Source organism: Haliotis rufescens, unplaced genomic scaffold, assembly GCF_023055435.1.
Source record: "Haliotis rufescens isolate VD_foot unplaced genomic scaffold, xgHalRufe1.0.p SCAF_15, whole genome shotgun sequence".
Lineage (NCBI taxonomy): Eukaryota > Metazoa > Mollusca > Gastropoda > Lepetellida > Haliotidae > Haliotis > Haliotis rufescens.
In genome coordinates, this window is record NW_025963835.1 from 24514914 (window position 1) to 24538074 (window position 23161).

Consider the following 23161-nt stretch of genomic DNA (forward strand, 5'->3'; position numbering starts at 1 on the left):
AACATCGATCTATGGATTGTCTTGTCTGCCATCATTTCAGTGAGAATAGTGTTAAATAAACAAACAAGAACAAAACATTATTGTTTTTGTTTCCTTCACAGAATTGGTTGGTTGGTTTGTTGTTTAACGCTGCACTCAGCAATATTCCAGCTATATGACGGCGGTCTGGAAATAATCGAGTCTGGACAAGACAATCCAGTGATTAATATCATGAGCATCGATCCACGCAATTTGGATTGATAATGCATCAACCAAGTCAGCGAGCCTGACCACCCGATCCCATTTGTGACCTCTTACGACAAGCAAAGTCGCCTTTTACGGCAAGCGTGGGTTGCTGAAGACCTATTCTACTCCGGATCTTCACAGTTCCCTTCACAGAGCGTGTATCGACACATCAGTAGGTCAGTCGGTGTGATACACTAGGTCAGATCTTCACCCTGACCCACTGCACATCTACACACTCTAAACATGCTAAAGGTTCATTATCACACTGATTAGACCCTCCTTGTACTGTGATAATGCTGACTCACATCTAGATAGATACCTCATGATTAAACATGATCACTGTCACAACCACAACAATCATCAGGGCATCTAGACCTGCTCAGAGGCTGATATTCGGCACCAGGTGTGCAACAAGTGTCATTAAAAAATTCCCCTTGGAATTAAACATTCCCAATTCATGCCGTTATAATTATAGCTTAATGTTTATAATGGCTTTCGAGAGTTGACTTGTACTTAACTGGTAACAGGACATCAACACAGAGGAAGAGGCTTTAAATAAAGCTTAAAATTATTGCATTGAATGCAATGTTACAATACAATGTTAAAATACCTCTGAATTTAGGTTGGTTGGTTGGTTTGTTGTTTAACGCCGCATTCAGCAATATTCCAGCTATATGACCGCAGTCTGTAAATAGTCGGGTCTGGACCAGACAATCCAGTGATTGATATCATGAACATCGATCTACGCAATTGGGATCAATGACATGCATCAACCAAGTCAACGAGCCTGACCATGCGATCCTGTTAGTTGCCTTTTACGACAAGCATAGTCACCTTTAACGGCAAGCATGGGTTGCTGAAGACCTATTCTACCCCGGAATCTTCACGGGTCCTCTGAATTTAGGAACGTAAGAGTCCCACTATAATGTTGTTATTTGTTGTTTAATGCTGCACTCAGCAACATTCCAGTTAATATGACGGGGCAGGGCTCGAAAAATTTGTTCAACCCTACTTGTCCTGCAGGGCAAGTACTTTTAATTTTGTACTCGTCCTGCCAAATTTTCACTTGCCCTATTGCTCAATGCTGAACAGACAATATCATGTATCATGTACCATGTAACCACTCAAAACAAAGTAAATAAATTGAACCATCTGCTAAAATACTGACAAACCTACTGTTTTCCAAATCCTGAGCAGTTTCTTTCTTCAACACATCTGCTATAGATTGGGTGAATGCCTTGCAAGCATGATCATTCAAATAATTTGTACGAAGTATTACACCATTCTTATACTGCAACTGTCAAAAACTTGGAAATTTTGAAAATGGTTCCCCTTCTATTGCAATATAGTAGGCTGTTGTGAATAGCTTTTCATAAACTTCACTGTTTTTTTCGTCAACTTTTTGCATTGACTTGGCAAACTGCGCAGTCTGGGGTTTGTTAAAAATTTTATCATGTTCACAGCACTGAATATGCTTCCTACTTTTAGCGTGAAATTTCAAAGTTTCTTTTCTGAAATTATGATGTAAACCAGTTACGAGTCCACATTTGGGATCAGATAGTTTGGGGTATTTTCGACAGACAGTGCAATACAACTCGCTGTCATCATCGTCAAATTTTGCCCATTCAAATTCACTCAACCATATTGTTTTGGACTAAGTTTTCGTTTCTCCGCCTGTGCAGTCAACTTTTTGTCGGCACGACCCTCCGACAAGAAAATCTTTCTCATATCCGCCATTTTGGTTTACCGTATTTTCTTGAGTATAGTGCGCACCTTTTTATAAAAAAAACACAGCTGTGTAGAAGGGGGTGCGCATTATACACGAAATAATGAGTTTGGATGTTTTTTCCCCCATGGAAAGACATTACCGTGAGCCTGTAACACCGGAAATACCATGTCAACAAATCCATACTGAAGTACGCAAATTAGTCACGTAATTTACACTGTCTGGCTATAAAAAGTGTTCTTTGTATATCTGGACTTATGTTTGTAACTTATTTTATTCAAAATTCCTTTTAATATTGTTTTAATTAATTTCGGCGAAATCGTGTGTGAAGTGATCGGAAGATCGCACAACTCACCGTTATTAACAGCAACCACGGTCAGATTACCGCTATTGACGACTTGAAACGAACTTTAGTTGACAGAGAACGGATACATATATCATAAATGCCATACTGTGACTCGTTAAAAGTCATATTTGTTTTTGTTGGACGATTCTATGTCAACACGTAATTCTCGCGATCACGTGCACGGGAGCCTTGACGGTGACTGGTCAGACTGGTTCCATGTAAAAAATAATACCGGCAATAGCGATCAGCTGCTTCGCTTAGGGTTATTATTATTTTTATAATTTGAGTAAAAGCTGCATCTAATTTAACAAGATATTGGAATATATTATTCCTGATAAAGAAAATAATTTCAAATACAATTTTTGACGATCCTTGCATTAAAATCCTATAAAGTTATATCATTGGGTGTGTCTTGACCGAATCACCGGTAGTTAGCAACCGGCCGCTTACATCAATAAATAAAGACTGGTTTCAGCGCAAAGCCTGCGCAAAGATACATCAAGAGACAAACCTCAGCCTAATTGTTAATGCTATACGCGACATAAATATCGATCAGCTGAATGGCCGTGATTTCCGTGTCAATATATCGCACATCAAAACAAATATAAATTAAACTGCTGTGAGTATCTGCTCGTCCGTCAGGACGAGTATTTGATAATTTTAGCTTGCCCGACATCAGTTACCACTCGTCAATACGAGCGGACGAGTGGATTTTTCGAGCCCTGCGGGGGTCTGTAAATAATCAAGTCTGGACCAGACAATCCAGTGATTGACATCATGAGCATCGGTCAACACAATTGGGATATGCTGACATACATCAACCAAGTCAGCGAGCCTGACCACACGATCCTGTTAGTTGCCTCTTATGACAAGCATTGTCGCCTGTTACGGCAAGCATGGGTTGCTGAAGACCTATTCTACCCCGGATCTATAAGAGTCCCCAATATAATGATTTCTCCAATATTGCCTGCCAAGAGTACTTAGTTTGCAATCCTAGTTAAAATCTGGGATCATTTTTATGTTACCTCCATGTCAAGATGTTGAGATCTGATTGGTTCACGTGATCTTGATGAAATACTACGTATCCTACCAGGGAGGGAAATATAATTCTGAGTAGGATAAATAAATCCCTTATACCCGCCACCAAGAAAACATGTTGCACATGGATTTCTGAGCAGTACGATACACCTCTTGCATCCCGCTACGAAGCAAAAAGCTGCACATAGTCAACGAAAGAAGGGGCGGTCGGGTAGCCTAGTGGTTAAAGCGCTCGTTCGTCACGCAGAAGACCCGGGTTCGATTCCCGACATGGGTACAATGTGTGAAGCCCATTTCTGGTGTCCCCCGCCGTGATATTGCTGGAATATTGCTAAAAGCGGCGTAAAACCATACTCACTCACTCACTCACTCAACGAAAGAAACATGACAAAGCACAAGTTATTTTCAGCTCAGATGAACAGCTCTTTCCTATCAAGTTTCAATCTGTTCTAATTTTTTTGACGGCAGATTAAAACATGTTGGCAAGATAAATTTGTTGTAGCAGAGTCACTCAGGGTACATGTTTTTCTGTTTTATGAGTCCTGCCTCCAGCTTGTGGTATGAAACCTAACCATTTGTGAACGCGGAACACATAAAACTAGCTATACCTCGAGTGATACTTAATGTAGTGTTGCTCGCTAGTAGCCATGTTTTGCAAGTCATGTTTAAGCAAGACACGTAATTAGATTGCTATTGTGTCACAGCTGGTTTTTGATCCAAACAAATTTGGATGATGACATTCCTGATGATCAAATAAGAATGAAGTTGTGATGTTTGAGATTTGTTTGTGACAATGTTGCTGGCTAAATTATCCATGGCAGTCTTCAGCTGGGAAGGAAACGCTTCAGAAAAGTTGATAAATTTCAGTTATATAATTTCAAATATATAATACATATTGTAGGCTGTTTGGCTAAGTTATGTTTCAAGTTGAAAGCTATTGGATGAAGGAGCTGTTGATGTTGTTATTTAGTAATTGTGAATAATGAAAAAGATGGTATTCAGTGATTTAACCTGGATATTGTTAACCCAAATTTTGCCAGTGGAGCGACGAAGGCCCTTATTCCACCTCCTCCAGTCATTATTGTACCACGAATAAATCTTTCTCTCATCTCATAAATCTAGTTACTTTGAATGTCATAAATATACATACATAATCAAAATATTATTCAGTGTTAACCTAATACTATAATTTATCACTAGTTAGTTTTTAGATACGGGACAGTTTGACGAGTCACCATTTCGTATCGACCAATCAGTGATGGTGACAAAAAGTGTCACATGTGAAGCCTTCAAAAATGAAATTAAACACACAAAAGTGATTCACGATACCAGTAGTCCTATAATAGTTGGTTGGTTTGTTGTCAAACGCTGCAATATTCCAGCTATATGACAGGGGCCTGTAAATAATCGAGTCTGGGCCAGATATTCCGGTGATTAATATCATGAGCATCGATCCACGCACTTGGGATTGATGACATGCATCAACCAAGTCAGCAAGCCTGACCACCTGATCCCGTTAGTTGCCTTTTACGACAAGCATAGGCGCCTTTTATGGCAAGCATGGGTTGATGAAGACCTATTCTACCACGGATCTTCTACCACAGATCTTCACGGGTCTGTCCTATAATAACAACTATAACCAATATAAAGTCACACCAAGAGATTCATGACATGTAATTATTGAGATCCAACATCAATAATGGTACCGTATTCGACGTAAAAAGCGCCCAGGGCGCTCTCAAAATTAGAAATATTGGGGCTCTTATTAGAATATTATTTTGGTGAAAAAAAAGAGAGTTGAAAGATAAATTTCGTTGTTTATGCTGACAGCCTAAAATGTTTATATACGACAGATATATTTTTCCAGAATTTAATTGCCCATATTTAAGGTGCATGTAACACACAGGTGCGTATTATACGCGAATAAATAAGTCTTGTGTACATTTATCAATCAGAAGGGGTGCTAATTGGGATTGTTCACTAGCCAATATATTAGCAAATATCGCTGTGGGCGCTTATTAAAGCGGGGTGCTTAATACGTCGAATACGGTACTTGTTTAATTTCATGTGATGACTGTGCAGTGTTCGAAATGCCCATAGGTCGAAGGCAGGTAGAACTTGTGTCAAGTTGTGTGGGTCCTTATGGCCTGCAGTAAATTTACATGTCTATTCATTTGTCACGATAAGCTGCAGTTTTTTAAATGAGGGTTTGATGAGTTTAGTTGGGACTTGCAGCGCAGCTTCTAAAGTCTGTGGATCCTGATGGCAGCCAGGCAATATTTTAAACACTATGAGTGAGTGAGTGAGTGAGTATGGTTTTACGCCGCTTTTAGCAATATTCCAGCAATATCACGGCGGGGGACACCAGAAATGGGCTTCACACATTGTACCCATGTCGGGAATCGAACCCGGAGTCTTCGGCGTGACGAGCGAACGCTTTAACCACTATCTACCCGACCGCCCCTTAAACACTATGACTGTGTATCTAGTATCAATAAGATGTTAGTGATGCAAAGTTAGGCATCGGCTGATTCAGATTAATAAATATACAAATAGGGTTGTCCACAAGTAGATACTTTGCTATTCAATGAGAGCCAGCTGTGTTTCGAAGGCGAATGATTTTGCTAACGGGGGAGAGTGTGGTTTGCTTAATGTCGCTTTTGTTCAGACAGTATTTCAGGTATACTCGTATCAGGCTGTGTCAGCTTCATGTGGAAGGAGAGTTCTAAGTATTGCAGGTCTCAGACCAGTGTCCAACCCAGACCGCGCGATTGCGCGATTCACGCTAAAAAATTCAAATCACCCCTCATAAAAAACTCAAAGCGTGATCTGTCGCGCACAGCAATTTCTTGTACAGTCAATTACTTTATCAGCTGTTTATCCCTACCTTTAGATTCAATACTCACTAAATCTTTAATCAATTAATGAAGAAAGACAGTTCACAGCAAACATTGTAAACAACTGTCGAGGACCGATCGATAATAACCGGAAGTTCGAACACGAGTTATACGTCCCTTGGGTTGCTGAATAAATTATCGAAAGGATTTGCATAGGAAACGAAATTTAATTTACTTTAGTAGAAAGTGTATCAAAACTTTGATCAAAATTATGTTGTATTTTGTTGTTTAATAATCAAAAACCTTTGAGAAGATGTTAAAAGACAAATAAATATTCTATATTGAAAAGTTCTAGAAGTATTTTTGAGCATCTAGTTCGTTTTAGTTTCGTTTCTGAAATCACACAATATGAATCGCCGACTGTCATTGCAGACGATCTTTTGATAGTGAAAATGTCTCGCAAAAATTACAGACTTTTTTAATCAAAATAGATGTTCTAAAAAAGACAATGATGAAACCAGTCACTGTAATTACTTCTCAAACTGAAGGGGAAATCGATCCCGGTCCTAGTGACTCAAAAAAGCAGTTCCTTATTCTGATCTGTTACACTTTTATATGATGATGTTCCAGTACATAATACAAAATAATACATTTTTGAAGAAAGCAGTTATCCCCCCTACTTTTTCAAAATCCCCCCTATTTTCTACATGATGGGGGGGACAAGTCTCTCCTGATTTTCAATTCTGGGTTGGACACTGCAGACACTTCCATAGAGGGCAACTCCCCTTTCCTTATTGGCCTATTGTTTTTAAGGAATTGAAAGTGAGTTCGGTTTAATGCCACTTTGAACAGTATTCCAGTTACATGCATATCACAGCGTGTCAGCTTAATGAGGGAGGAAAGCCCGAAGTGATGCAGGTCTCAGACATTTACCACTTTGGTGTAACCCACGACCACAGGTATAGTGCCGACAAACTTAGAAACATTATCAGGGCGAACTGGGATTCAAACCCACAATCATAGGTTTCTGGCATGACCAAGGGACGCAACTCTGCACAGCATATTGCTGCACCTTAGATGACAGGGCCACCCCTGCCCCCTTAAGGAATTGAGAGTTACTTATTCCCTTACTTATACACTTTCATAAAAACATTCTATTGAGGAAAAAAATTGAAAACAAACCAGAAGTCTCTGTAGCCTGTATAATACTCTGCGAGTAGTGAAAGATGCATGTGTAATGTATTTTTTACATGTTGCACATGCGCCAAGCTCCGACATCTAAATATGTTGCATGATGCACAGCTCTTTACAGTTTGATGGGGTCGTAAACACATATTTAATCAATCGCTTGCACATTTCTAAAAGAATTATAGGAAATAAAACAGTCCTGCATGTTTATCTGATTTTTATCTGACATTATACTGGTAACACAACAGAATACATATTATTTTCTAAGTTTTTCATGATCATTGAAATATTTGAAAATATTTAAGTTAGTATCACACTGTAATGCCATGTGTCTGAGCCCAGTTGACAGTTGAGTTACACGTCCTCAAGTTATACAATGTGGGTTTGAGGCACACTGGTGATACGTTTCCGATAAAGTTTAAGATCATCAATAGTTCTATCATGATATAACATTTATACTAAGTGTTCCTATAATAATTAGATCCACATCAAGTGCTTTTATGAGATATCATGGTGTAATATTTATACATCATTCATATAATAATAGTTTAGCAAGTGATACATATCAGCAGGGAAAATGCATATACAAAATATCAGTAGTTTCAGTTATAGCTTTTTAGATAGATGCTAGTCTAAGGAAACGAGAACATTATCTCCAAGGCATACTATTCAATAGGACAAAAGTTATGTCTATAAAGTTTAATTGATTTATAGCTTTTAGATAAATACTAGCCTAAGGTATCAAGATCCCATCTCCCAGACATAATATCCAATAAGGCAGAGCTCCAGATAAGCTGCGTATCGGTGTAAAATACGCATCAGATATGCAGAAATATGCAGTAAAACAAAATCCAAGCGTATCAAATACGCAATGAACATTACAGATACGCTACAAAAATAAAACTTGTGCGTATCATCAAAATATTGTGAAGTAACCCTGCGTATTTGATTAGCAAATCAGCAACTTATTTTGAAATTATAAACAGGCATTCTGTCAACCTTGCCAAACCCCACGATGACAGTTACATCATGATCATTTGCCATCACACTTTCTTGTGGAAGTATGGTGGTACATGTATTTTTTTGTCCTATAAAGCTGGCGAAACCCACACGACACCAGTTTGCAGGGACTAAATGAATAGTGTTAAGCAGAAGGGGTTTGTCGCTCTAACCAAGCAGATCACTCTCCCACAGCCCAGAGGGTTGTACCGAGTCTCTGTGGCACCCTCAGCTATAGTTAAGATATTGTTCATTGTTAATTGTTCTTGTAAATAAAATTGTAATTAGTCTCCTGTGACTCCGGCTCTTTGCTGACTAATTCCCCCAAGAAAGTCCAGCACACCATTTGGAAGGTTTTCTTCAGCCGAACAGAACAATAATAGTTCTGTCTATTCAAAATGTAAATCAATTCAAATATTGGTTCAAGATAATGAATGTTAGATAGCTAAATGTCCAATCCCGAAAAATATTGGAGTGTTTATACAAAAGAATGATAAACACAAGAATGACATCACAAATGTGTCAAATACAATGGAAGAAACCCACATGCATGGGTATGGTGCTGACAAACCAGTGACTGACATCATGAACATTGATCCATGCAATTGGGATACAATGACATATTTCACCTCCTGCTGAAGGGCATGATGACATTTTATTATTTACAGAGATCACAAGGTTAGGGAGACCTCATTTAAAAGAGGGTATATCATTGGGAGTTTCGCTATTTTAATCAACTTAATTAAAACATGATATATCAAAGACACTGAGGTAAGATGTATTTAAAAATCAATTCCCTTCCAGAATTCATAACACGGGCATCTCAAAGTGACATAGAGGGAGAGACTGTCCACAAGGTTAGGATGACCTTGTTAAAAAGGGATATATGATTGGGAGTTTTGCCACTTTAATCAACTTCAATAAAACATGATATATATATATATATCAAAAGAAACTGAGATGACATGTTTTTTAATATCAATTCCCTTCAAGATTTTTTTTACATATATGACTCGGCGAAAGCCATCTCAATGCATTGCATTTGAAACCATTGACAAAAGTAAATATATGCATATGTGATCACTACCAACACAAACAACTTGCCTATTATTAATTCAGGAAAAAAAGAAACATGTCTGGCCATGTTGTTTCTCCAAAGTGTTGGCCAAATGACTCTAATAATTAAATTCAGTGTGCGCTATTTTGATCCCGAATATATTCTAAAACAACCACATTCATAAAACAGGCATCTCAAAGCGGTATAGAGGGAGAGACCGCCCACAAGGTTAGGGTGACCTCGTTAAAAAGGGGACATTAGCAGGGAGGTGAACGGAACAGCCAGTATCAAATCAGCGTTGTTGCTATGTAAATTGATGGAAATACCTTTTGAAAACAAGAATGTCTTGGTATTCAGACTTCTCGTGAACTAAGACCTCTTCCACTTCTAACGAGACAGCATAGCCAGACCACATTTCATTAACTTCACGAAACCAGCTTCCTTTGACAAGAGCCTCTGTTGCCATGATGCACGTTGTTCGCGATCAGTCGGTCAAATGCTTCTGCCGTTCACGGAAAATGTATGCACAAAATGTCAGCTATGGGAAATTAGTCCTTGTAAGTCACTTGGCTCGGGTTTTCCGTGCTGATGGCAAAAGAAGTACTTGCACTTAAATGCCAGGCGAATCGTTCACTGGAGTTAACCTCTGAATGCTATATGACGTCTAGCTCAACCAACCCTAGTTATATTCAGCGATATCAACATGTGCGCGCTAATTTTGGCAACAAGGTGATTTCCGTTAGAGTTACTTCCCTTTCAGGTCAATCGGCTGCGTTGTCGCTGTTAACACCTGGACAATTAATTATGTGTGTTCATCGCATAGATAAGTGTGTTTCAGCTTAAGCATGCATTTCCCTAATAGTAACATGTCTATAAACTCTTGCCCTTTATAAACTAAAGAGGTTTTAGGAAACTTGAGAGAAGTATTCAATTAAAATCGGTCTTATATTTGATTTATAATAGGACAATGTACCGGTTGTATTTTTTTTGGTTTACAAGACGATCATGAAATCTGAAATTATCCACACACAAATTTCTGTACCGCGATTACACGTGACATTTCATTTTTATAACATCTTAATTAAGAACATTAAATTTTAGTCTTAATTCTAAATAATGCACAGAATAAATGACAAATCTTTCATTTATAAATTATGAAACTATTTTTCGACATTCCCCTTAACGTATATATAGAGAATCTCACCCGAGTTTTGTTTTCTAACATCAAATATACAATATACGACTTGCCGTGGAGTTTGAAAGGTTTATGGACGGGTGTTGATTATTTTTATTATCAAAAGGCACGATGGAGAGATTCCGTTCATCTTCCAAAATTATCCTTCCAACAAAAGACCCGTGAATATTCCGGGGTAGAATAGGTCTTCAGCAACCCATGCTTGCTGTAAAAGGTGTCTATGCTTGTCGTAAAAGGCGACTAACGGGATCGGGTGGTCAGGCTCGCTGACTTGGTTGATGCATGTCATCAGTCCCAATTGCGTGGATCGATGCTCATGATATCAATCACTGGATTGTCTGGTCCAGACTCGATTTTTTACAGACCGCCGTCATATAGCTGGAATATTGCTGAGTGCGGCGTTAAACAACCAACCAACCTTCCAACTTTTTCAGTGTCTTGGGAGAAAAAAGTACAGCCTACTAGCTTCAGTGGCAGACACTAGTAATGTTATTTGTTTATGACGTCATGTTAACAATGATGTCACAATTGTTTGCAAAGCATTGTGATGCAATTTGATTATAGCGATATCTCCTGGGAGATATCTTTTGTTATTGATGAGATCACTCAATAGTTTTTTTTGTAACAGTGTCAATTACATGATTTACATCACGTGCTAACGGGACTAGTTTTTATATCAGTTGGTCGTTGGTATAGTAATATGCAACTGTGATCTGCAGCGTCTACTCTACTCCTAGACGGATAATCTACTCCCGATTGACACTACAATTTTTCACAAAAACATGAGAGATGCATATAGACACACTACGCATACATATCAAAACTGTATTACTGACATATTTTACAGTACCTTTTGTCGTTACCTATCGCAGGAATCGCGAACAAATGCGTTTGAGTGAGTGAGTATGGTTTTACGCCGCTACTAGCAGATTTCAGCAATATCACAACGGGGGACACCAGAAAATGGCTTCTCACATTGTAACCATGTTGGAATCGAACCCGATTCTTCGGCGTGACGAGCGAACGCTTAAACCACTAGGCTACCCCACCGCCCCCATACGTTTGAAATAGACTATCACTTTGGTTTGGGATGATTACAAAGTATTTATATAGCAATGAAATCGTTGTTATTTGTGTCTTTAACAAAATTATTAATTGGTTTGTTATATTTTACTTTAGGGGTTCGATCTAACATAAGAACCCTATGTAAGACCATTATTTTTCTTATAACCGATTTCATTGGCTCCTGTTACATAAAATCAGATTGAGGAACGAAGGGATAGCACAGTGATCAGAGTGTACGTGCATTGCGTCGAAGAGCTGGGTTTGACCCCACATGTACCATGAGTGACATCACCACACAACCCCACCCCACCCCACCCCACCCAACACCCTGGGGTGTCCGCCGTACGTTCAATCAATAACTCAAATGGTTAAATGTTTTTTTCACTGCAATAGAAAACACGTCGCGCATGTCGAAGTTTCCGTAAGGCGATGCAGTATATGAATACAAGTTTATATTTAATTAATCGACCCATACCGCCGAATATACTGGCGGGCAAAAGAAAGTATGCATTCATGTTTAATGGTGGCAAAAACATCAAACAGTTGGGGTTTTTCAGTCTCATTTTTTTATTTCTCTAAAAAAACATCAACGTACAAGAGTATACAAACATCAAACAAACAAGAACTGATTATTCGATGGTGATGTATTTGATCCAGAGTGACTTAATAGCACTCTGTTTTACCAACGTAAATTAATTAATTACATTACATTTCCCGAATTAGTGTTTCTGGACTATTTTATTTCTGTACATTGTTGAGTTACATATCGTTAAGGGGTGTCCACCCGATCCGTCGAAATTCTGAAATTAAGGTAGGTAAAATTATTCTACGGATCGGGAAAGTATATTCGTGTTTACTTAACGTGTCTGCAGTTAGAGTATTCCATGATTTTTTCTCATGGGGGTGATAGGGAACTTGACGCTGTTAGGGACAGTATATGACACCTGACACGAGGACTCGGTTATTTCATATTCTTTATTCTGTTGTTACAAGGATATAAAAATACATTTTCACATACATACAGCAATAACAGCATTATAAATAATCAATATATATATATTCAAACATTTAGTTTATCTTGATGATTCTAACAATTTTCATGATCTTTATTCATAAAAACGTTTACAATAGCCACGTTAACATACATACACAAACATAATAAATAATCATAAATATAAATATTTATCAAGTAATCTTCATTCATCAATGATCTTTATTCATAAAAACGTTAACAATAGTCATATTAACATCCATACACCAACATAAATATTTATCAAGTGATCTTCGTTTATCAATGATCTTTATTAATTAAAACACTCATTCTTTTTACTGTAAGCCTCTTAGTTGCTACCATCCGTTCACCCCTTAATTAGTGAAAGTAGATGCGCCCAGTGAGTAGTCATGGTTGAGTGGTAGCATATATTCGACCGATCGGGAAAAACCCAGACACTTTTTTTTCTACAAATTGAAACATTTTATTTTCAGAAATTCGACGGATCGGGTGGTCACCTCGTTAAGGATATCTAGATTAGTTCACATGCTGTAATCCTTTGCTAACATCGGATTTGTGTCATTGTCCTAATTAGCTATTCGTTACTTAATATTATGCCATTTATAGCGTTAGTCGATTATTCCCTGTGCCGAACGTTAACCGTTAAACACCTCCATAAGTCCCATGTCTAGGGCAACTCCAATGTCTTGACATAAAATTTTCTTGCCTCAATCAATTATTTACATTTTCCCGCTTTTCCACAACAACTGTTAGACTTCAATAATAATAATTGTATTTTTTCTGAAGCCTTCAAAGTTTGTACCTTGGTTTTTACGAACCCTGTATTTTAATTTTGTGTCACCGCTGTACATATAGTTAACTACACTCGTCCCTGTTGGAAACCATTTTATTACAACTCGCTCGTCAGATACGTTTTGAAATACACTCATTGAAATAACAACGGTTCCTAACGGGGACTCGTTTAGCAATCTGTATATCAGAAGCTGGTTTGGGGTGATTACACAGTATTTATATAGCAATGAAATCATTGTTTTTTGTGTCTTTAAAATTTCAATATTTTGTTTGTTGTATTTTACTTTAGGGGTTCGATCCAACATAAGAACCATATGTGAAGACCATTATTTTTCTCATAACTGATTTCATTGGCTCCTGTTATATAAAATCAGATTGAGGAGCGAAGGTTGGTTGGTTGGTCTGTTGCTTTACGCCGCAATCAGCAATAATCCAGCTATATGACGGCGGTCTGTAAATAATCGAGTCTAGACAAGACAATCCATTGGTTGATATCATGAGCATTGATCCACGCAATTGGGGCCGATGACATGCATCAACCAAGTCAGAGAGCCTAACCACCCGATCCCGTTAGTCGCCTTTTACGACAAGCATAGTCACCTTTTACGGCAAGCATGGGTTGCTGAAGACTTATTCTACCCCGAATCTTCACGGGTCGAGGAGCGAAGGGATAGCACAGTCATAGTGTTGAGTTCGGATAGCACACTCATAGTGTTGAGTTACATATCGTTAAGGATATCTAGACTAGCTCACATGCTGTAATTCATGCGAAACAGCGGTTATTTGTGTCATTGTCCTAATCAGCCATTCATTACATATTATTATGCCATTTATAGCGTTAGTCGATTATCCCGTGCTGAGCCGTTAAACACTTCCATAAGTCCCATGTCTAGGGCAACTCCAATGTCTCTTCGTCTGTCCATATAATGCTTGACATTACATTTGTTTGCCTCAATCAATTATTTACATTTTTTTCCGTTTCATCTTCAAATGTTAGATTTAAATACTTATTATCGTATTTGTTTCTGAAGCTTTCAAAGTTTGTACCTTGGCTATTACGAACCCTCTATTTTAATTTCGTGTTACCGCTGTACATCATTAAAAAAAACATGCATAAAATAGGAGTTTATACATAAAAGTAATAATACAGCTTCACAAGTACTTATATAACATAAAAATCCAATGATATATGCAGATAACACACTTTTTAACCATGTAACAAACGCTTTCTTCGTTTTAATATTACCAAGCAGTGAAATATACATCATATTTAGAAAGGTCATACAACTTCTCATTGATTGACAGGTTTAAAAAGTTGAACATTTTAGCCGTTAAATACTTGTAAAAAAGGTAAAACAAAGATCATCGTATAATGGACATTGAAATTAGACATGGGCCCACTTGCACAAAGCAATCTTAGCGCTAAGATGATCGTAACTCCCATTCTTTAACATAGGCTCACGATAGTCTTAGCGCTAAGATCGTTTTCTGCAAGTGGGCCATGGTCTTCATATGATTATTACAGTCAAAACTCGCTCTGTCTTCAACCTTTAAGTTTATATATTTATGATGTTTCTCTCGGTTGAGTGCATTATGAATAAGAGAGAAACTGTTTTCTCCTCACCAGTATGCAATGGCCCAGTGGGGTGATTAGCTTATATCAAGGGGTATATCAATAATAACGCCGCTTTTAACAGTATTCCAGTTATATCACGGCGTGTCAGCTTAATGTGGGAGGAAAGCCCGAAGTGATGCAGGTCTCGGACGTTTACCACTTCGGTGAAACCCACGAGCACGGGTATGGTGCTGACAAACCTTGAAACATAATCGGAGCGAACCGGGATTCGAACCCACAATCATAGGTTTCTGGCGTGCCGAAGCGACGCACCTTTGCACAGCGAATCGCGGCGCCTTAGGCGACTGGGTCAACCGTGCCCCCGGGTATATTAAGGGTATAAATAAGGGGCGTGGATAGCAGCTCGTCTCTCTCCCTTGTCAGCACGGCAGTAACACTGAACATAAGTTTTGTAATCCATTATCAATATGTATGATTTAGCAAAATATTTATGTATGTTTCTGTTTGCAGAATTTCAATTCTGACGAGAAGGACTGCGCGATCGGCGAAGATGTGAAGTTTGGAATTTTCATTGAGCAGTTACGCCCCTGTCGGGTTGGTTTATATATGTACCAGTATGTGTCTGAGTTGGCTGACGAGTCGTCATAATACGCTTATGGAATAAATGATGTAAATATATATTCCATTATGGATGGGGCTGAAGAGCCATTATAATACGTGCAAGAAAAAAAGGCCTAAATGCATATTCGGCGATGGTGTAGGCTGACGAGCCTTTATAGAGAGAGAAAGAGAAAATATTTTATTAAGATGTCACGTGCAAATAACATATACAATATAAACAATTATCATCATTATTGCGACCACGGGACGTTAAACCCAATTTCACCTCACCTCCAAAGAACTTATTTATTTATTTAACATACGTGGCCACCGATAAATCATTACAACGTTACAACGTCACATCGATCCAGACGCCCTGAACGAAATTCAGTTACCATCTTATTAAACTGAAATGATGGAAGGTAGAGAACTCGAGCCTTAACATGACACCGGCTTCAGGAGTGAAGCGTCATAAAATCTAACACTGTTTCTCTTCTTTGTTTGTTTCTTGTTTAACGTCACACTCAACAATATTCCAGCTGTGTGACGTCGGTTTGTACATATTCTAACCTTGACCAGACAACCCAGTGATTGAAATCATGAGTATCCATCCACGCAAATGAGATACGATGACATGCATCAACCAAGTCTGTGAGCCTGAATATTATCGTTGGTTTCTATGCATTTTGTGCTCTCTGATTTTCGAGCCTGGGTTTCTTAGTTCCAAAACCAAACCAAAATTTACGAAAACGTAGATCCCTTTTCAAATAATCCGAGAGCGGTGTGGTAGCCTAGTGGTTAAAGTGTTCGCTCGTCACCCTAATTTGTTTGCGCAACTATATCTGATTTCTCCGCATGATATTGCTGGAATAAAACTTTATTCACTCACCCAAACAATGCCTTGTTATGAATCAATGTTATATCGCCACAAAGGATATACCTGTGAAGATTCGGGTCAGAATAGGTCTTCAGCAATCTACGCTTGTCGTAAGAGGCGACTAACGGAATCAGGTGGTCAGGCTCGCTGACTATGTTGATGCATGTCATCTTATCCCAATTGCGTACATGTGTATATCGATGATTATGATGTCATTCACTGGATTTTCTGGTCCAGACTCGATTACTTACAGACCGCCGTCATATAGCAGAAATATTGCAGAGTGCGGCGTTGAACAACAAACAAAATAAACGCAAAGATTACCACGTTACTGTGCGTGGCAAAGAAGTACATCTGTTGCCTTTCGAAAAACGTTTTCAGGGCCCGTGAAGATCCTGGACAGAATAGGTCTTCAGCAACCCATGCTTGTCGTAAGAGGCGACTAACGGGATCTGTTGGTAAGGCTCGCTGACTTGGTTGATGCATGTCATCGTATCCCAATTGCGTGCTCATGATGTCAATCACTGGATTGTCTGGTTCAGACTCGATTATTTACAGACCGCCATCATATAGCTGGACTATTGCTGAGTGCGGCGTTAAACAACAAACAAACAAACAAACAGGACCGAACATGTTTATCGATTGATGTATATCCATAACTTACCGTCAAATGAAAACAAATTAGATTACCTTTTGAAGACCAGGATATCTTGGTACTTTGTTGTTTCTTGTTCCAAAATAGCTACATTTTCAAGGCAGATTCCGTATCCATTCCATCGTTCATGAAACCACCCGTCTGACAACTTTGACTGCGGGGAACTTCCGCTAAGTACGTACGGTCCTTCTCCTTCCATCCCTGAAATAACGTATGGCATCAATAAGCCCTATACTCGTGTAACGTTAATCAGTTGCGTTTGTGAATTCCATGTAGAAGTGAGTGAGTGAGTGAGTGAGTGGTGTTTAACGCCTCTTTTAACAGTATTCCAGTTATATCAAGGCTTGTCAGCTTGATGTGGGAGGAAAGCCCGAAGTGATGCAGGTCTCAGACGTTTACCGCTTCGGTGAAACCCACGAGCAGGAGTATGGTGCTGACAAACCTAGAAACATAATTGGGGCGAACCGGGATTCGAACCCACAATAATAGGTTTCTGGCGTGTCCACGTGACGCAACTCTGCACAGCGAATCGCAGAGCCTTAGACGACTGGGGCACTCGTGCCCCCCTCCATGTAGAAGTATTGCTACACCGTTTGACACTGGCGTCCACAATTAGAGGTGACATATTTCTCTTACAACATGTCAGTACCACATGGTGTTTTTTATAAAAATTAATATTAAAATTAATTAAATATATATCCGATATACATCTCTTGGGGTTTTTCAATTGCCACTTACAACCAAGTCACCGACCCTGAGTGAATGAGTGCGTGAATATGGTTTGGCGCCGCTTTTAGCATGATTACAGCAATATAACGGCGGGGGACACCAGAAATGGGCTTCACACATCGTACCATGCTGGGAATCGAACCCGGGTCTTTGGCGTGGCGAGCGAACGCTTAAACCACTATAGGCTACCCCACCGTCCAAATGTCAATGAATGAGTGAGTGCGTAAGTATGGTTTTATGCTGCTTTTAGCAATATTCCAGCAATATCATGGCGGAGGGACACCAGAAATGGGCTTCACACATCGTACCATGCTGGGAATCGAACCCGGGTCTTTGGCGTGGCGAGCGAACGCTTAAACCACTCTAGGCTACCCGACCGCCCTCACTGAGCCTGAACTCCTAGTACAATAGGTCGCCACTTACAACCAGTATACAAGCAGTGAATGTCGCTGGGGACTATTTCTAACCCCAAGTCCCTAAGGTATTCGCAGGTTTTAACGGCTTCCCAGAGTATTTAGTTTGAACGTATGATATCACATTGAACCTGGTGAGTCAATATATGCAGCCTTGGGCGTCAAACAGGTTAAATGATACATGCTGGCAGGTTAAATAATACGTGTTAGGGATTGATATACAGCGTCAAAACCTTACTCATGAGACTTCTGCACCGCTAAGTAACGATTGTCAGACTCCGTGGCTGCCCCTCCGTACGGGTACACGCGGATAGAGGATAGGGGTGTACGGGAGACTCCCCCCTCCCCCCCCCCCCCCCCCCCCCTCACACACACACACACACACACACGCACACGCACACTTCCTCTTCCGCCAAACACACTTCCCCTCCTGCCACACACACGCTTTTTGTAGCATACCAAAGACAAAGATTTAAACATATAAAATTAACTAAATAATTTCAATAAAATTTTCAAGACCACCAAACGCAAACTGTTTCGCGTATTGTTCATTTAGCTTCATGTATATTATGTTCGTTTCTTTCTTTGTTTAACACCGCACTTGGCAAATATTCCAGCTATATGACAGCGGACTGTAAATAACCGAGTCTGAACCAGACAGTCCCGTGATTGACATCTTGATCATCGATCTACGTACGCAATTAGGATACGATGACATGCATCAACCAAGTGAGCGAGCCTGACCACCCGATCCCGTTAGTCGACTATTACGGCAAGAATGTGTTTATGACATTCCCTTCGGTACCTTGGAGACGGGATATTCTGGAATGGGGCCCATGCCAGAGCTACGGTCTGTCTGCCGTGAGATGTACGCGGCAGTGTTGCGTGCGTTTATCTTCGCAGCGAAGCTCACCTTAGTATTTACTATGGCAAGCGACACTCATTTTATGGAGAAACCATATGATATATACACGTAATAACTTGTTACGTAGTTACGTCGTACTTAACTTGGCCAAATTTGCCCATACCAACTGATCCTTAGTTTGTTTGTTTGATGCTTAACGCTGCTCTCATCTTCCTGGGGCAAGAGAGTTAACTAACTATAAAAGTCCAGTTTCCAACCTTGCCGAACTAGGCTGGTATTATGGAGTTACATTTGGACTAGACTAACGAGTCTATGCATAGTCCAATCAAAATCGCGCACCGAAATCGAAATCCGGTTCGTAAACTGTCGTGCAGATTTCGATCGATTGCAGGACTTGCAAAGCATGTGCACCGCCAACTCGTTTTCAGCAGATATTTTCCAAATCTTTTCATGTTTTTAATCAAGGTGCTTAAATGATTTGATGCTTTTCGGTGATGTAAGACCCGTTTTATCACAATATAGATCTTGATTATCGATCAGATCGTCCTGACTGGGCGCCACCATTTTGTATGAAGCAAACGCAAGTGATGGAATCTGATTGGTCCGTAGGAGAGGCTTAAAAGGGACGTAACTGGTAATAGCCACTGGCGGCGCTACGATCGAGACGGTAATTCCAGCCTAGTTCGGCAAGGGTGGAAACTGGACTTTTAAAGTCAGTTAACTCCCTTGACTCGGGAAGATGCGCTGCACTCAGCTGAGGCATACAAGATTTACTTGGTTACTGATCAATATTTCAAAAACGTCAGAGCAGCATATCTGGAAAATCGACACAGGGTATATCAGTGGATAAAAGTGTGAACATTCACCATGTCAAGAAGACACGCTGCATTTTGTTTGTTGTTTAACAGTGCACTCAGCAATATTCCAGCTATATGACAGCGGTCTGTAAATAATCGAGTCTGGACCAGACAATCTAGTGATTGACATCATGAGCATCGATCCACGCAATTGGTCTAAAAGCCGACCTGGAGTCACCCGTTCCCAAGCGACCCATATCTTCCCGAGGCAGGTGAGTTACGAGTAAGTGACTTTAAAAGTCCAATTTCCATCCTTGCCGAACGAGGCTGCATAGTCCAATCAAAATCGCGGAACGAAATCGAAATCTGGTTTGTAAACTGTCGTGCTGTTTTCGGTCGTTTGCAAGATTTGCAAAGGATGTGCACCGCCAACTCGACGTCAGCAGATATTTTCCAAATGTTTTCATGTTTTTAATCAAGGTGCCACGTGATTTGATGCACTTTGCGATGTAAGACCCGTTTTGTCACAATATAGATCTTGATTATTCATCAGATCGTCTTGACTTGGCGCCGCCATTTTGTTTGAAGCAAATGCAAGTGATACAAAAGGTGGAATCTGATTGGCCAATATGAGAGCATAGAAGGGACGCAACTCGTAATAACCACTGGTGGCGCTACGATCGAGCCCAGAAATTCCAACTAATTTTGGCAAGGGTGGATGGTCTTTTTATAATCAGTTAACTCCCTTGCCTAGGGAAGATGAGAGACCTATATCGTTGTTTCTTTCTGCCCCACTCTCGGTATGGCTGTGATTGCTGTTGTGGTTGGGTACAATGTGTGAAGCCCATTTCTGGTGTCCCCCACCGTGATATTGCTGGAATATTGCTAAAAGCGGCGTAAAACTCACTCACTCATTCACTGCTGTTGTGGAATCGCCCAGATAAAGATGGCATAAACAAAAGCTCTGCACTTTTTCAGGCTGATGCTAATGTTTTACGTGCTGATTAGACTCGTGAAATGATCACGTGGTTTGCACGTGTGCGCGGTGTTTTTTGCGAATATGCGCGTCTGTTATCTTCATTTTGCCTTAGCTGCGTTTTGGCGACTAGAACAATGCGTTATTTTGGTGTTGAGTATATGTATACATATTTATTAAGTTTGGTTTTCAATATTGTAGAACATGTATGGAATCAAGTCACAAAAACGCAACTGCTACAGAAAAGCATGCATTCCATGCAAAGTTGACTTTTATGCAAGCCCCATGCATTTTTCTACCCAAGAATGGGTATAAAAACATGTGCGTTAACGGGATTCCATATGCATTGTTTAGCATCGTGCGGAATACAACCACTCAGAAAAACAACAAAATTACGCAATTATTCAACATTACGAAATGCCACGCCTGTTCGAAAATGTGCGTCTGCGAGCCATTGGTATGCTTGAAGCTGGATCGAGTCAACGTGATGTTGCAAGACAAGTTAACGTCCACAGAAACACCATTTGGTGTTTATGGCAACGTTGGCAACAGACGAATGCAGTCAGAGACCATCCTCGGAGTGGCAGGTCACGCGTAACCAATAATCGACAAGACAACTGGATTCGAACAACACACCTACGAAATCGATTCCAGCCAGCAACAGTGACTGCAATAAGCATCCCTGGCCTTCGACGAATATCTTCACAAACCGTACGTCGTCGCCTCAGATGTGCAGGGATTGTCGCCAGAAGACCCGCCAGACGTCCCATTTTGACAGGAAACCACCGTCAAGCACGTCTACAGTGGTGCAGACAGCGTCTACGCTGGACGGCCATGCAGTGGGGACAGGTTCTATTCACTGACGAGTCTCGTTGTCACCTCAGCCACAGCGATGGATGGATTCGAGTGTATCGACGTCGAGGTGAACGTTACGTCAATCATTGTGTCATGGAAGAAGATCGGTTCGGGGGCGGCAGCGTTATGGTATGGGGTGGGATTACAACAAGACAAGAGGGAAATCTCAATGGACAGTGCTACCGCGACGAGATCAACTTTTGTTGTTCAGTATATTTGCTTGGAAACATGATGACATAGTTAAAAGCTATGAAACGGGAAGAGTGTTGGAAGGTTGGGGTTATATAATCAAAAGTATTCGTTGTTCTAAAGATGATTTCTGTACTACCACCCAAAGATAACTGGTGCAACAGGGCTGATATCTACGTTGGCGGTACTGACGTTCTATTTCAAGAACGCCAATATTCAGTCTGTCGTCACACCTCTGGTGTGATTCTATCAAAAGCTTCGATGATCAACCCTTTGAATGATTTTTATGTCACGAACCCTTTGATATTGGCCCTGATAAGCTGGATAGGGTTGAGCCCACAATGTCTAACTGGTTTACGTAAGACAACGTGACCGTGCTGTGTCGCCGGGACATCTGTCTTGGTGAGGTGAGGTGAAATGGGGTTTAACGTCGCGTCCAAGATTGTGCACTTATATAGCGACGTGCATGCACGTGTATGTGTGTGTGTGGCTGCTTGTACTAGTCCGAACTGATGCCGATATATAGTGCTAGCACACTGAGACACCATGCCGCAGTTTAACATGAATACCCGACTCAGACACAGTATATTGACCAGTCTTTGTTTTAGCCCCTTAATGACGAGCCATCTTTTAACGTCTTTTGGTATGAGGCAGCTGGGGATCGAACCCCGGACCTTCCGCTCTCCGGGCAGACGCTCTACCATTAGACCACGGAGGCGGTCACTTCTGTGTTGGACTTGCATGGTTGATGAACATTTGTTTCAGATGGCCTGAAGTCGACATTGCAAGATGTCACGTATTTCTCCATGGTCGCCTTCATATACTCATGGTTGGCGCGACAGTATCTGGTTCCCGGGCGTTATGATAACTGGCGTTACACATGACAGTGACACTGGGGTGGTTTAGATTGGACAGTAGTTGATGTTCCAACGCTGAGAAAAAAGCCAAGTGAATTCTACTAACTTAATTAGTAACAGCAGGACCCGTGAAGATCCGGGGTAGAATAGGTCTTCAGCAACCCATGCTTGCCGTAAAGGCGACTCTGCTTGTCGTAAGAGGCGACTAACGGGATCTAGTGGTCAGGCTCGATGACTTGGTTGATGCATGTCATCGTATCCCTACTCGCGTGGATCGATTCTCATGATGTCA

The 23161-nt window shown here is 40.3% G+C and overlaps 1 protein-coding gene across 3 annotated transcripts in view; it reads right to left on the reverse strand.

Moving 5' to 3' along the window:
- Positions 1-23161, reverse strand: part of LOC124150993 (spermidine synthase-like) — a 58403-nt gene that overhangs the window by 30715 nt on the left and 4527 nt on the right. The window contains exons 1-2 of one of the 3 annotated variants that reach the window (XM_046523212.2): positions 19028-19085; positions 17224-17389 (exon numbers count right to left, since the gene is read on the reverse strand). In XM_046523212.2, coding sequence (XP_046379168.2) covers positions 17224-17387 — 164 coding nt within the window. In that variant the 5' untranslated portion in view covers positions 17388-17389; positions 19028-19085. Of the gene's footprint in view, positions 1-9742; positions 10150-17223; positions 17390-19027; positions 19086-23161 lie in introns of those variants that run through there. The other 2 variants (XM_046523211.2, XM_046523213.2) reach the window with 2 other exon arrangements.